This window comes from Falco naumanni, chromosome Z, assembly GCF_017639655.2.
Source record: "Falco naumanni isolate bFalNau1 chromosome Z, bFalNau1.pat, whole genome shotgun sequence".
NCBI lineage: Eukaryota > Metazoa > Chordata > Aves > Falconiformes > Falconidae > Falco > Falco naumanni.
In genome coordinates, this window is record NC_054080.1 from 24,212,505 (window position 1) to 24,229,079 (window position 16,575).

The 16,575-nt window shown below is 42.3% G+C and overlaps 1 protein-coding gene across 4 annotated transcripts in view; it reads left to right on the forward strand.

The window, feature by feature from the left end:
* Nucleotides 1–16,044, forward strand: part of MCC (MCC regulator of WNT signaling pathway) — a 226,333-nt gene extending 210,289 nt beyond the window's left edge. For all 4 annotated transcript variants that reach the window (XM_040580652.1, XM_040580651.1, XM_040580653.1 and 1 more), the window contains 3 exons: nt 151–248; nt 11,384–11,506; nt 12,564–16,044. In XM_040580652.1, coding sequence (XP_040436586.1) covers nt 151–248; nt 11,384–11,506; nt 12,564–12,744 — 402 coding nt within the window. In that variant the 3' untranslated portion in view covers nt 12,745–16,044. The remainder of the gene's footprint in view (nt 1–150; nt 249–11,383; nt 11,507–12,563) is intronic.
* Nucleotides 16,045–16,575: the final 531 nt, after the last annotated feature.

Sequence of the window (16,575 nt, forward strand, 5' to 3'; positions counted from 1 at the left end):
CTTGCTATGTTGATACACTGCCATGTTGTTGTAACATTGTGATGTTTATTTCACCTCCGTTTTAAAAGTAGCTGTGAACCCAGAGGTTTTCAGTTTTCCCTTTAAGACTGTATGTAACTTCAAATTAGATGGCCTTTCCTCGTTTCTCAGGAATGCAGTGATGGCACCGCAACACCGTTGACACTAGCTGAGCTGAGACCGTACAACGAGAGTGAACTGACTGCTGAACTGACAAACGCACTTAGGCGGTAAGCAGCTTCCTTCGCCAGAGTTCTGCAGGTCCTGGGCAAAGGTTTGTTCTGAGCCTTTGCTCTTACCTTCAAGTGATTTTAAGATTTAAAATCACAGATTTTTCCTCTGGAAAGGAAAAGGGACAAAGTTCTTCTAACCTTCCCCATCTTTTGCTGTTGTTCTTCAGCTGATTAAAATCCTCACATGTGCTCAGCTCCCTTGTCCTTGAGGTTCTCTAAAATTCAGATTAATTGTATCCCTAAGAAACCCTCAAAATGTCAGGAATGTCTATATGCAGGCAAGAATGAGATACACAAAGCAGTGACATGATTTGCTTGAGGGCACGCAGAAAACCTTCAGTGAAGACAGGATTTGGAGTGTCATCTGAGGTTAAAAAGGTTGGTCACAGCTTAGAACTTGGGTAGGAGTTACCGGAGTGGGAATTGCAGTGATTGTGGTGACTCGTATGCTGCATTTGCCTCCTGAGTATGTAAGTAGAGCCACAGTTCAATTACAAATGACATTGTTGTGTGAAGCATTAGCTTTCCAACGAGAGAGAAAATTGATGTCTTGACAAACTGCTTTTATCAACAGCCAGGTTTTAAGCCAAAGCTTTCAGTACAGTTATACATTGACTAGATACTTGTTTGTGCAGCAGATTTTGCAGCACCAGCTGTGTGATAAGCTTCACAACAAAGGTATTCCTTGTTTCAATAGTTGTTTCAGAACTTGCTCCACCTAAGACTATCTAATATCTAATCTGGTTATTGTATTTAGAATGTGTCCAAAATGCTACTAAGATTTTTGGCTGGGCAGAGTGTATTTTGCTTTTCTGGTGTTTGCATCCTCTTTAATGCTGGAATGTCCTCTCAGACAACTGTGGTGTTTCATTTCTGAAGTGCTTTTTTCATAGGTGCAACTTGTAGTCTGCTGAGGGACACTTAAGCCTGAAAGGCATTATGTAAAAATGTAAGATCGTTACTACTGCAGGATCAATACATCTCATACCATTTGCTTAATAGTCTGGCAGTTGCTGAGTATTTAGTTTGCTTGATGCAGGAAACAAAATTCTATGGTTATAATAATCAAAACTGTCGGGGGGGGGGGGGGGCAGATAAAACTCATCAACAAAGCAATTTGCATAAACATTGCATAGAGCCATTGACCTCTCCCATACACCCCCCCCCCCCTCCTCCCCCAACTCCAGTCCTGGTGTGAGCAGCTCCACTGGCATTTTCTGTCTTCACTCAAGCTGCTCCTTTTTCATGTTCTTGTTATCTGCTCTTGGATTTTGAGATGAAGCCAGTGACCCTAGCTGGGAAGGACTTGAGTATAGTCGTGAAATGTGGTTTGCTGACAACACAGAGGAAAAAAACTTTGCCTTATCTACTAGGCCTTAAGTTGATTAGCATGGATTTCCAGCCAGGGACCTAGCAAGTACAGTTTGTCAGGCAGAAATGGGGAAGAAAAATAATCAGATTAAACTGTACATAAATTTTGGAGCGAAGGCTCTCTGTGTAATGGAAATGTGACTGTATTAAATGTGATTGCTACTGCCAGTGGGGCTCAAGCACGGTTCTCACAAGCTGTGTGGACAGGGTATTTTTCTCCCTAATCACTGAGACAGCCAAATCAGACTGAACGCTTAATCTCCTTATCCTGAAGTCTTCTCGCTGAAAGTTGGTAGGTCTGTCTAGCACATGGAGAAAGCTCACTGCAACCTGTTTAGCCACAGCTGTGCTAAAAAATACCAGCAGTTCCTAACTGCCATACTGGATGAATGGAGCCTCAGATATCACAATGTAATTTGTAGCATCATGGGTCCGCAAATTAAAAATATTCAAAGTGCCTTTTTCTTTCTGCCAGTGCTACAACAGTACAGAATAGTCTGAAGTGACTGTAATATCTTTAGGGACAAAGTGGATTTAACTTTTTGCACTTAGCACATGCTGATTGCTCCATGCTCTTCCTGCTTGTTTGGGAAAACAAGTGCTGGCACTGTGTGTGAACCAGGAGATGCTGGGTGGGTCCCCCATAGCACCCTCCTCACCCACCAAAGAAGTAGGACCAGAATTCAAAATAAAAAATATTTTGCCCAGTAACTGTGTTTGCTGGGGCGGGAGAGAGTTGTGAAACAAGTGAATATCGCACGCTGAATCTGTGGTCTGGAGGCAATATATAAATGCCAACATTCAGGAATATTTCAGTGCTGCTTGCAATTAGTGCACACATCCAGCAGTTGGACCTGTCTGTTACTACTACTCCAGGTAGTAGACACTGGTGAAGGGAACAGCAGCTGCAAGGATAGGGGCAAAATAACATTCGCTTATGAGTCTTGCTGTTTGTCAGAGAGTGTGATATCAATCAGCAGCCCTGCTTGATGTCCCCCTCCCCATCCTGTCTTCACAGAGATGAAAGCCCTGGCAGCTCCCCCCTCTGCTGCTTTCCCATTCTGTCCTTCTGTTGCTACAGAACTGTCAGGTGGTTCTGAGTTAATTGAAGTAGAGGGAAATCCAAATAAAACCGCAGGATGCAGTTATGGTTTGGATTTTGGTGTGGTCTGGAAGCATTTTATTTGTTAGTAGTCTGCAGATGGCTTTGCAATACAACAGGCTCATCCACATAGGTAGCCTGTCTTCTCTCTGTGGATGTGGATTTTCTTATAAATTGGGAATCCAGCAGCATGTTGTGAAGTTCCGCAAGTTGTCAGTGGTAGCGGCCATCAGCAGAAATTCAAGGCAGGAGCAAAATGTATTGTTTCATAACATATTTGTTCTAGTAGGACTCGGGATTTCCTGTAGCAGTGTTCAGCATTAAAACCCATCTTGTGGGCTTTCCACAGAAATTGCTTTTGTTTTCCATGGCTACTATGCTAATTAGTAGAAATGTAAATTATCTGCAGATTCCATGTGGTAAAAATTACGTCGAGGTTACCGAATTTTTGGTATTGGAGGCTAAGGCCACTAATTTAGAAACACATCCTGTTCCAGCCAAGCATAAGTACTCTCTGCCAGTCTTTAGCAATTTTGTTTTCCCCTCTCTCCTTTCTTGATGGAAGGATGGAACGTTTCAATGGACTTGAAGCCTCTTGAGTTTGACACATCCATAAATGAGCTTGTTGGTGGGAAATAACTTTATTCTTCAAAGGTCAAAAAGGTATTCCTAGCAGCCTCATGGCCTGGCATGACACCTTAGTGATTGTGCCAGTGGCCAGTTTTATGAGACAGGATCTGGTTGAATACCCCAAAATCAGGCACATCACAAAGTCTCTGAGGGAGACCCTAAATTGACATCTTCCTTGCTGGTGTGTTCTGCTCTGCTGTGGCAGGGGGAGGGAGCACTGTAGATGACTCTTACAACTTTATAACTTAGTAGGTATATAGTAGGTGATAAAAGCATTAAAGACAGCACAGCAGCAAGGAAGCAGTAAGAGTCCCAGATAGGAAATGCTCTTGTTTTAGCAGGTTGATGATAATGGTTTTCTTTTTTTATGCTAAGTTCTTTCGTTCTGTGAAAAATGGGCAAGCTGGCAAAGACTGAAACTTCTCCTCTCCCCGTGCCTTATTAGAAACACGTTGATTGTTGAGGTTCTCTGGCAGACTGTCATCATATTTCCAGTTGCTGATAGCTCTTCTGTCTGAGTAGGGTTATATTTTGTGTATATATTTAGAGAATCCTTTATAAGCATTAAATATTCGGGCAGGAAGGATCCGATAATGCTAGATAAGGGCCATGGCAGACAAAATACCTTGTGACAAGACTGACTGTTGAGACCTCAGCCAGGTCACCAGTTGGCACAAAATTATGATGGCTGTGAATGGGTTACATGAATCGTGTCAGTCTAGACATGTTTCAGTATCTCCCTCACGAGAGGGTGACTTTCCATCTGGCAACACAACAAAGAAGCTATATCGATGACTCTTTAAACTGAGAGATAGCCTAGTAAGTGGTGCTACTAATTGGGAAGTCACCATGGAGAGCAAAAAGGATGGTAACTAGTAGGACTGGTACAGTTGTTCTTCTCTTAACAAAAAGTACATTTTGCATGGGGCTATGATCCTGCCTCTCTGGAAGTGGAAACTGCAGGTGTTTCTAGTATGACACAGAAAATTCATCCTATTGCAATAGCTTCCGTGTGTCTGTTGAGATGCAGTAATGTTCCTTGCAGTCTTAGGTCCTTACGCCTGCCCAGGGACCGCGGCCCTGTGGTGTGCCAAACTTCACGTTCTGTGAGAGCAACCGCTCCGACAGAAGGCTGTGCAGAGGCAGGGCCGTGACTGTTCCCTGACACCGTGTCAGCCAGAGATAAATCAAGCCACCTTTCTTTATTTTAAATTTCCACAAACTTCATGTGTCAACATCTTAGTTTGGCATGTTTTCACGGTCCACACTGTTTCATGATGACAGGGTCCAGGAGTCAGTAGAAGCATCTCTGAAATTCAGGCCTGTCTTGATCATCAGTAAAGCCAAGTCTTGGAAATGGAAAGAGAAACCCCCTAAAACACATCATATTGAAATAATTCAGATTTAAAATTGCTCTTAAGAATTGAATCAGTAAAATCCTCCTTCTGTTCTGAAAAGTGTGGGGGGGGAAGGAGGCGGGGTTAGTATTCAGGAGCTAGTGATGAGCTTTTCCAGTGCTATTGTCAATTTTTGTCAATTACATTTGCTTATTTCTGTTCCCTCATTATCACATCCATTTGAAAGGCAGAGACTAGCATGGATTGCAATCATTGTGAATTTCAGGGAAGTCTGTCTTTTTTATGACTGTGCGGTCTCCTGCTGTGGTTTCCCTTGGCTGCCTGAGGGGGTTCAGGAGGCATGTCCTGTCTCTGGAAATTCCCCCCCCTCCCTGCCCCTGGAGAGGCCCACTGAGAGAAACCTTCTAGCAAGAAGAGAAATGACTCATGGTGATGTAAGGGACAGATTCCTCAGAAGTGCCTCGGGTAGCTGTTTTTTTCTACATGCATCACAGATTACCATCATTTTTCTTTTTCTCTGTTTCTGATATGGAATAAGTAGTCCTCCTTACCCCACTGCATGGTTATCTGAACCACTGACCTGCTGTGCACTTGGATATAATCGTCACAGGTTGCTCCAAGTAGCTCTGGGTCTGAAGAGCTTCCAGGCTGGGCTGGCAAAGCTGGGTGGGAGGTTTCAGCAGTGAGTGTGGCAGACAGGCTGGTGCCTCCCTCCAGGTCTGTTCTCCCTTTTTGCTGCCAGTCTGTTGTTTCCAGGACCACACCTGGCCTGTCTCCCTGCTGTTGGCAGAGTAGCACATGCCTGTGGTACCCTCTGCTTTTTGAGATCTGCTCCAAGCATCTGACAGTCAGCAAAAAAGCGATACAGTATCTTGCACCAGCAGAGCATTTTTTAAAGCACCCTCTGTCTTCTCTGTGATCAGCAAAGGCTGCCTTTGCACGGGTAGCAGGCAGCATGGGTGTTCTCAAGCCCACTGATGCCTGGGGGAGGTCTTGTGGCATTGGCATAGTGCTGTTTTGTTGCCTCTTCAAAAAATTCTAATACATATTTGTTGTTTCCCTTAGCAGACCAAGCCAGACCAGTGAGGCATGCATGGATGTGAATTGGCTTGGGGATTCTGCATGCCAGTCTGGTGTAAGAAGTTAGTTTAAACTGCTGATGAAAAGAGAATTTATCCGCATTCCTTTTAAATGTCCAGCTGTTATCTCCTGAGAGGAGAGTAGTCAAATGCCTAGAAAAAACAATCATGCATCACCCTGTTCATCTGGAACTGGAAAAGGCGGAGAGGGGAGTGATGGGAACATGTCAGCCTTGAAACAACAGGAGGATATTAGGAAAGGGACTAGGAGGCAAGCATGGGATGGAAGGTGTGTGTCTGCCCTTCCAAGCGGGAGCCATGCAGGGGGTGCTTCTTCTCCCTCCCCTCCCCAAACCCCACATGCTGGGGGGCTGGCCAGCCTGCATGTGTGCCTATGCCCAGGAAACCTGGGGTCTCTGTCCCCCTGGGCTGGCTGCCCCACTGCTGCCTCAGGGCTTTGTGTATGTGAAGCTCAGGGGCAGATGCTGAGCTGAAGCTGATGGTACCACTGTGAGAGGAGAGCCAGAGCCTGAAGGGGTCTACCCAGCTACCAGGTGGTTAGAAGGATGTTTCTCAGGATGGCAAGACATAGCATAATCGGGCTGCAAGGGCCCCCGGCTCTTCTGTCTGGCTGTGGGAAGCTTTCTTACCCCACAATGTGGAAAAAGCTCATTACTCCTCTTTTGCTCCAGATTTGGCAAGGGCTGTGGGTGCTCCTGACCCCGGACAGAGGGGCGATACCTTGTGCCTTCACAAGACGGGGAGTTAGCTGTATACACGCCCAGCCAGGGGCGGAAAAACCAACTTTCGACATGCCAGGGAAGAGCAGCTCCCTGTGTGCAGCGCTGGGGAATTCTCAATGAAATAACCAAGGGCAGGAAAACCCGCCTGGGAAGACTTCTGGCATATGAAACCTGAACGTGTCTGGAAAAGCCCAGACACGAGGGGAAAATCCAAGGTGCACAAGACCTTGCTTAAATTATTCTGGGCCAAACATGGTGTCATTGGGTGGAGGCCAAATTGACAGAAGCTTGCAGAAATGTGCCCAATGTTATATAGTTTCCTTTATGGCTCTGGCAGAATTCCCTGCTCTCTGCGTTGGTAGCCTTGAGACTAGAGAAAACGTTAGTCCCTGTCCACTTGCCTTCCTATTCAAACCAGCCTGTAACTCTGAAACAAAAAGCCCTTGAAAACTGCTCAGCAACTGCACACTGAGTGTTTTGGTTGTGAAAATACAAATCAAAAGTCTTTGTTGCCAGCTTATTAGGTGTCCCACTGCAAAGTGCTTTTAGCAGATGTTGGAGCAGGCTGTAAGGACTCCAAATACACTTAGACCGAGCTTTTCCTTGGAAAGGGAGCAGTCAAGGATTTCCCCAGCTGACTTCTGAAGAGCCCCGGCAGAGGGCCCTTGTGTTGGAAGCAAGCCATGCCCTCGGATCACGAGCTTGTTCCCGCTTCCAGGAATACATGCTCATTTTGCCTGCACGCATAAGGTGCTGTGGCTGCATTTCCCGCAGCTCCAGCGGCAGTAGCCGGTTGGAAGAGGAACTGCTGGGAGCAAAAGCTGTGCTGACTTGTGCAGTCCAACTGACTTGTGACTTGGGGGCTCACAAAAATTGTGTTCTCCTAAAAGTAATTCCTGCTTCTTCCCTCTTCCTATCAAAATACACACATCAAGGCTTTCTCAGGATCCATACTGGTCTGTATTACAGCCCTGGGGCATGACAACAGTGTGAGTTTGGCATGTAAGCTTCTGTGCGAGTTTGGTCTTCAGACTCTAGAAGAATGACTGGCAGCAGAAGGCTGTGCCACAGCCAAACAGCAGTCTCTGTGGAGAGGATGTTCATGTGGTTGTCACAAATGTCAAATGCAGTTCCATCCCTGCTTCACAGCTTTGACACATTCTCATCCTGGAAAAATGCTGCATATGACTATGACTATTGTTTTAAAATATTCTGTTATATTAAGCCTGTACTAGCTGATTCTTTATATCCTGCTGATTTATAACAGCAATCAGGAAAGTGAAGTGGTGCTAGAAATCCCGTAAAGACAGCTAACCTTGTAATGCATTAGAGGAATATAAATAGCACCTCAGGATTCATTATCACTGCCCAACTAAGCAATTGGTTTTGGAGAGACACAGATAAGGACAATTCTTTCTGTCCAAAATTAGGTAATTAGTGACAGAAATGGAGAGAAGTGGGAAGAGCTGGCGTTATGAGGCATGCTATTTTTACGAAGGGATAGAGCATTTGCTGGTCAGCCAATAAGGTACAGCTCTGAGGTCTCTCATCTCCTACTAAAATAGAAGGTGCAACACTCCAGGGAAAACCTTACAAGTTTTTTGCATGTAATAGTCATTAACCAAGTGTACGTGCATCCCTGTTTCCCAGACTAAAGCAAGGTATTTACTGTGCCTTTGCTGTTGCTGCAGTGTGTGTCTACGCAGGTGTTACTTGATCTGTGAAATGCCTCAATGTAAAGATATTTAGATAGGCATGATTTAAGTTGGGAACTGCAAGTGTGGAAGTAGATCCTTGTGTGGTGTTTTTGTAACATTTTGGGACATTTCAGCACATGCAATCAAACTGTCCATTGCTTTCCCTGAGATTAAGATGGGAGTAGGCAGTAGATGGTGCTGTTTTCACTGACTTCAAGGCATCAAGAAAAACTGAAAGAACTGTGTGGACCATGTCAGCTCAGGTAATATCTGTGTTTTACTGGTATAAATATAAATCTGAGGCTTCTATAGATTTGAAGGATTATGCACAGCTGCATATTTAGTTAGATATATAGATAGATATATATGTATATGGCATCTGAAAGTTGTTTAATTGGCCTGGAGACCCAGGATGCTTGCCACTCTGCTGGATCTGTAGCTTCAGCAAGCAGCAAGACAAGGATGTTGTAGGCCAAATGTAAAGAAATACCTCTTGATGTTTAGCTGAGTTTGGACTGAACATGACTCATTGAAAAGTGAGAGTGTAAAACCAGACAAAAGGCAATGTAACAGTTTTATCAGGTAATGGTCACTGCAGCAACCAGATTTTACCATGCACAACAAGTTCCTACAAGTCTTTCCACAGTGTTTCTTTTCCACACAGCTTTTGTTACAGCAGCTGTGTTAAGGACCTCATCTGCAATGAGCTGTGGCCCTGCAGGGTTCTCTCCCATGGAGCTGCAGGCAGTGTTTTCACAGCTATACCTTTTCTTGCAAGTCATGTTAAAACAACCTCATGTGATTTTTTGGTTTTCTCTCCCCATCCAAATACTGTGAAAGTTTATTCCGTTGGACTTGCTGTTCATGTTAGGTCACAGTGCTGCTGAGCTTTCCCCAGAGCCTCCTTCCTTTGGAGCAGACAAGCACTAAATTTGCCGTACTCTTTTCTGTCATGTCATAGTGCCACGCACATGTTAGGGAATGGGTCTTGCCTTTGCCAGGTCTGATCTGTTCTTATTTATCTTCTATTGCGAGTAAAACCTGGAATGTTTTTTGTTCCCATTTTCTTTGCAGAACACAGATTTTGACCGTAGACTGTGCTGAGTCTTTCTGACTGCTAAGATAGAATATTAAAAAAAAATAATATTATATTTGGGGTGGATGGCAGTGAGCTTTTAGCTGCTAGGGAAAAAGATTGCACAATTTGAAAACTGGGACCGTGTTACTTTAATGAAAGGACACTTAAAGAATACTTACGGTTCTTCATCAACAAGGCCCCTCTTATATCCTTTTTAATTTGGCCAGTAAACCAGCATCTGCAGCGTGTCGGGATAAACTGCTAACTTGGAATATTTCCCCGGCTGACTTTGTGAAAGCCCTTCTGTTGCTGAAGCCGAGCACAGTGGAACGTGCCACATGTGCTGTCCTCGTCTCTGGTTATAAAATGCTGCCATTGCCAGACCAGCCTCGGAACTGCAGGCTGGTGACATGGGTTTTGAGGAGCATCCAGTGTGGTCTGTGCAGAGCTGGGGAAGCCTTCACAAATTTTAGGGTATTCATTCCCGTGGGGCTCAGTCTCGGTGAGCTTATGTGGGAGCTACCTGTAGTCACGTTATTGAAGTGAAATCCAATTTACTCACCTAGAAGCACTGCAACAGAAACAGGAGGGAAAGGGAATCACTGCAAAGCAGTTCTAGGCAGCAAAACACAGTCAAACGCCTCCATACAGGCAGAGTGCCCAAGTGTAAGGTTTGAGACTGCAAGATCTAACTCTGTCCCAGTTTAGTCCAGCTCCGTGTCATTCTTACCCACACTTTTTTTTCAAATCTGATGTTTTTCTCTCTGGGCTGTCTGTGCTTAGAGGTTGGGTCACAGAGACAGGCTCCCAGGTCTCCACATCGGAACCCTTGCACAAGAGGTGGGATGGTCATATATCCATATAGGAGCGGGCTGTGGGCTATGCAGCAGGGAGCTCCCCACGAAGAAGCACCCGCCACGTGCTCACCTGCCGTGGGAAATGCTTTTTAAAGCCAGCTTAAACCCCAAGCTGTGATGTTTACCCTTCCCCAGAACTTCTGCCTTATTTGCTTTTTGTTTCCCTCACGGAGATATTTCTAACACAAATTATAAGGTACCTTACTTTCATGGGGCATGCTTCATGTAGTTAGTCTTTGTTTCTTAACTGGTCAGACTGGTAACTTTATCAACATTTTAAACCTCACTACTGTGGCTTGTTTGGAAAAAAAGAAAAAAAAGTACATAATAGAAGAAAATGCCTGTGCGCTCTCTTATTCTGTATTTCTTGTGCCTGCCCTTTTCTGTCTGTACTCCTCTCTCTTAACGTTTTCTGTTTGTTACTGCCACATGGACTGGATTTGCTGGCTCCTAAAAAAAACTAGCAACCTACTGTAATGTGGACTGTAGTATAAATTACTCAGGTAAATCTGAGGCAGTAACTGCAATCAATGGACTTGCTCTGAGGGTGGTGAAACACTGGAACAGGTTTCCCAGAGAGGTGGTAGATGCCCCATCCCTGGAAACATTCAAGGTCAGGCAGGACGGGGCTCTGAGCAACCTGATCTAGTTGAAGATGTCCCTGCTCATTGCAGGGGGTTGGACTAAGATGGGCCTAAAGGTCCCCTGAAACCCAAACTATTCTATGATTCTATATTAATTTCTAAGTAAAAAGAAGTTTGTTTAGTAAATGATCTTTAATAGCAATCATGGTATGCTATTTTTAATTAAAATTCCTATATGATCACCATGATATCTGTTTTTCTCTGCTATCTCACACAGTAGGTGGCATGTGTGTGGTATTCTTAATATTTTTTTAATGTATCTTTGTAATTATTTCTTAATGTGATTTGATACATACATACAAGACCATGATCCACCAGAGAGGTTTGTTCTCTCTTTTGTCTGCTGCATCTCTGATCCTGTAACCTAAAATGGTGAATGTTATAAATACCAATCTGTAGAAAAGGTTAATGTTAGAACTACCTCCTGTATTATCCAAGTAGTAGTAAGGAAAATATTTTCAGCCCGTCAACCCAGTACAAGACAACCACAAGACAACAACAACATGCATTTTCAAGCTGAAGTACTGTTCCTGTTTGGAAAATAGTTTTCTCACTCCTTTTCTCCTGATTTAGGGAGAAGAAACTGAAAGCTAGAGTGCAAGAGTTAGTGAGTGCTTTGGAAAGACTCACGAAGAGCAGTGAAATCAGACATCAGCAGTCTGCAGAATTTGTTAATGACCTTAAAAGGGCAAACAGGTACAGGATCTACCGGTAGATGGATGCACCATTGGTTTTGGGGTTTTGTTTTGGTTTGGGTTTTTTCTTTTCTGCTTTGTTCTGGTAATGCACTGTAATCTTCCCCCTACTTTAATGAGCAGTTTCTGGATCTTTGTGTTCACACATGTTGACTCTTTAAGGTTATAGGTAGAGATGGGAAAGGTATAAACCTCTCATGCAGGACACTAAAACTACATAGATAAGAACAAATAGGGGGAAAACAGGTTAATCTTAACTGAGTTGCTAATAAATGCATTATTATTAAACAAAAAACCTCCATTTAGCCAGATTCATGAATCCATTACTTTGTTTAAAATTGCTCCTTTTTCTTTGGCTCCAGCCTCTTTATTAATAAACTGGCTTTGATAATCACACGAATTTTATTGCTCACTCAATAGATTTTACTAGCACTGTGTTTGGATGGACTGAGAACATGGTGGACTGCAGCTGCCCTTCCTGCAAGGAGCTTATCACTCACAATGTAATTTTCATTAGTAAATTATACTTGAAAGCCCTTCTGGTGAGGAGCAGTACCCATCTCAAGCTTTCCTACTGAGGCAAGGTGAAGGCACAGAAGACACTCAGCAGCTGACACATTAGGACAAGATGCCATCCTCTGAATATAGCTGTTCATTTTTTTCAAATGGAAAATGCAAAATCTCTGCTGGATTTTGTAAGCAGATTCTGGCCATGCAATATTTTTGTAAATCATAACATGTTTAATATTATATCACAAATAAGTGTTCTGCGAGGTCATCACCAGCAACCTCTAGCTGGCTCTTTGAACCATGTTTAAAAATGCTTTCACTGACCAGGTTACTGGTAAATGGCTGTACTTGCCCTAGAAAAGATAGATTAGCATTGATCTGGATTGGGATCTAATGTGTTTTAAAGCACTAGTAAGTTTTAGGAAGATCACTGATTAGCACCCAGACTTCGGAGTTCCCTGAAGGTGGGGGTTTGGGGTGAATTTTTGGAGCATTTGCTATGAGCAAGCTTTTTTGATTGACCTTGTATTGCCTTGTATTTCTAACAGCAACTTGGTAGCAGCTTATGAAAAAGCAAAGAAAAAGCATCAAAACAAGCTGAAGAAACTGGAATCGCAAATGATGGCCATGGTGGAGAGACATGAAACACAAGTAAGGATGCTCAAGCAAAGAATAGCTTTACTAGAGGAAGAGAACTCTAGACCACACACCAATGAAACTTCACTTTAAGTGCATCTCTTTCAAAGATGCTTAGTGCCATTACAAATTTCTTTTGGAGGCTGACTTCTAGGTAGCTTCAAACACTAAAAGCTCTGACTGTCAACACTGACACATTTAAGCACCTTCTCTGGGATCCCGGAGAGGTGCCATGGGGATAATTTAAGTGTTAACCTTAAGGACTGTTTCATAATGTAAAATGGCAGTGCCTGAATTATCATGCTATAATTATGTATGTTGTCTGTGTCATTATGTCTATATTCATACAGCTTCTCTTCCATTTTATCTATGTCCCATGGGCGATAGTGTCACATAGCGAAATAATTCATGTTAATAGGTTTTAATTTGGGGAGTTTGGAGGTCATTTGAGAGTCTTCCTTGAACTCCCTCTGCGCACAACTGTCTTGTACCCTCAAGACTGGCTGCTGTGGTTAAATCGACTAAATAGGCAGCTGCAGAGTGGAAAAGGGGATAGGCTGGCCTGGATTTTTGCACCGTACTTGCAGTACTGTCGCTCACAATGCAGATCAGGTAGGAAAACTCCTTCTGCTTTGAGGAAAGAAAAAAAAAAAAAAAGAAACCCTAGTTGCATCTCTGAAAACTACATGGTATCTTTCTTTCTTACAGTTTGTAAGAGGACTAAAGACTGTGAGTTTCACCATGACAGATAGGTAGTCTGTGCCAATGTTGGGTAAGAAATTATAGGAAACGTCCTAGTATTTTTATTGCATGGTGTTTGCAATTTGTGAAACACTTGTTTTTTCTTGCTAATACATTATAGCCAATGTTTTCTTTAAGAAGCTGGGCCATTTTTGTCACATGTATAGTGCTTATAACAGCTTTCTGTGATCAAGAGGTAGAATGTCTTCTTTTCATACTTGTTTTGACCAAAAAAGGTACTTACTAGGAATGTACCTGTTTAATATTAAATACATAGGCACAAAACTATAAATGTGTAGGTGTATGGATATACAGCCACAAACAAAATGTGAATGGTGAAGTTTTCATACAGCTTCTTAGATTATCTTTTGTTAACTGCTAACATTCTCTTAAGTCACATGATGTTACTGTATTATCAAACTGACTGAATTGAAAATGTTGGCCTATTATGGTAATGAACATTAAACAAAGCATGGCAATCAGGTTGATTTCTCTAGGGAGCAAAATACAGGAGTCTGCCATTGCACCTGTTTCATTCAGAATTTGCTTCTTTTTGACCAAGTAGGTAAAACAGCTTCCATGTTTAACATGCCATACTAGATTCCATTCACTTTGTTAACCTGTAACTGTGTTACACCTCTGCTTTGTATTTTTCAGGCTCCGTTTTCAAGCGAGTCTGGTTTCAGTTGTTATCCTTTTTGCTTTACATGTCAAATTGCATCTCAAGTTTTATTAGTGTATTTAGAATTATGGTAACTTCTCTCATTTATTCCTCAGATTTCTAGTGCTAAGGAAGTGTTTTTAGAGGACTTGAACTGTTTTTGTCTACTCTTGGGTTAGGCCAGGCAGTCAAAATGGTTGTGGGAATTCATGTTCAGAATACAGCATTATTGTTACGTTTTGGTTACATCTGAAACTGTAGCAGTTGGTGTTCATGACATCTCTAATTACCGTAGCTGCTGTTTTCTTCTTCTCTTACAGTAGTGATTCCTGCTTCTCTAGCATCTGATACATCAGCTACAAAGCCAACATCACACATGACTGATTGCGATAGCAAGTTAAAACAATGCTGATTTCAAAATTAAGTTGTAGGTAGTGATGCCCTGGGACTGGTTTTGATCAGTCTTCATTCTCAAGATAATCACCCTGCTTTATTTATAATGCAAATGGAAATTTTTGCAAACCAGTCTGTTGAGGGAGCAGGCAGGCACACTGATTTCTTACTATCATTATGGTTTTCCCAAGTATCTGTCTATAGTGTTTCCCTTTTTTTTTCGGTTGGTTTTTTTTTTTGGCCAACAAGTTTCTCACCAACAGGAATGTGGGGTTTTGCTGTAAGCTTCAGGGGTAGTTGATCACACCTGTTTCTGAAGAAATACAAAATTATGCAGTTACGGTTTTGTTTTCTTGCACCTGAAACACCCATGTAACTTGAGGTCATCTCAAACTCTCCATGTGAAATACCTTTCACTTAAGGTGACTAGAAACCACTGCTGCATTGGATTTCCTCTTAGGTTCAGGGTTTTTCTATTTCTTGGTAGGTAGAGAAGCTGTTAAACATAATACAATGAAGCTTAAAACATCTGCATTGAAACCTGTCTTTAAAATAAAGCTACAAGTCTAGAAAGCGTAAGTTGCACCTGGAGTTAAAGACATAAAACCTGTAGTGTCTCTCAGTGCCTTTTTCAAGCCTAAACGATTTGCTGATTCTGCATGAAGTGAATGTTGTTTTTCTACATTTACTGAAATCTTCCCTGCCAGCTGTGCTCTAGAAGTGTTTTAGAGCAAGTTACAAATCATTAGTAAACGTAAGCCACTCCTCTTTTCTTCCCGTAAGGGCTTACAGAAGAAAAAGCAACACTGGTACCATACAGTCTCAGCAGTAGCTGGTTTGCCAGCCCACCAGTTGCTTTGCCTAAGCAAGCAGCTACTGCTTCATTTGTTGCCATACTGGAGAAGGCCAGTAGGGAAGTGGTAAAAGGTTTACTGTTACTGTGAAAACTCTTCAATGTTAACAACTAGCTGCAGTTTCAGTGCATCTGTTAAAATGGCACCAACCCTGAGATTGCCAAAAAAACTTTTATGCAACTGTTTGAAGTACCATCACATCAGCATATAGACATGTGCAAATCACCTTGAGTCACAGCAACCTAGCTCACTTAACACTTGTTGCAGAAATAATACATTTGCAAACCAAGAAAAATAAGCGGTTCTTGCCAACAGAACCTAAATTGTTCGCTCAGTGTTGAGGGTTTTTATTTTCTAAGTCACCAGAGTGCATGAAACTTTGTATTTCACAGTGTGTCCAGAAAAAAAGTACTTTAAATGTATAAATCTTCACCAGCTTGAATGTACTGTTAGCTATTGCAAAGCACATGTGACTAAGTTTGCATTAATGTCAGTATTGTTCTACTGGTTTTATTAGCATCTTCTCCTCCTTTAACACTCTGCCATACATTGTAATTTCAGAAACTTTCCCCTTACTGAATTAGCTTTAAATGTATTGCTGCTTTTTAGTTTCCTAGCTGCTGTAATATAGCTGTTTTGTGTTTATTTGATATAGAATTGTAAAAACGGCATTTATTTATACAGAGGCATTTATAATACTTATTTTACAAATGTTCTTATATTCTGAATAAATTTCTAATGCTGTTTCTTTGCCTTGGCGGCTGCTTTACCACACCTAATCATCTTACTGTTGTATGGGTCTGCTTGAAGGTACCACAAAGACACTCTCCAAAATACCATCTAACCCTCAATAATGTATGACACCATCAGGCAAGTTCCCGTAATAGGGACATGGAAAGTTGATAAGAACTCACTGGAGATCTGATCACAGGTTTTACCTGAGCGCAGGAACATCGGTACTTGCCAGTACAGCTTCAGTGAACACTTCATAGAAACAGAAGGGTACACAAAGTTTCCACATGTCCAGTTATTTTAATAACAAGTTATATGGACAAAGAAATACAAAAAAAGTAAATACTTTGTAAGCACTGATAGAAGTTCACATTCTTCCTTTCTCCAGTACATATAATACCTTTTAAGAAAGTTTGATGGTGGTGTTTTTTCTTTCCATTCTGTTCAGTAGGCCCCTTGTCCACCTTTACAATTGACTTCAAAAAATAGTACTTTTTTCGTGGCACTGTATGTAATCAGTGCTGCTGACTGGCTTAAGGCAAC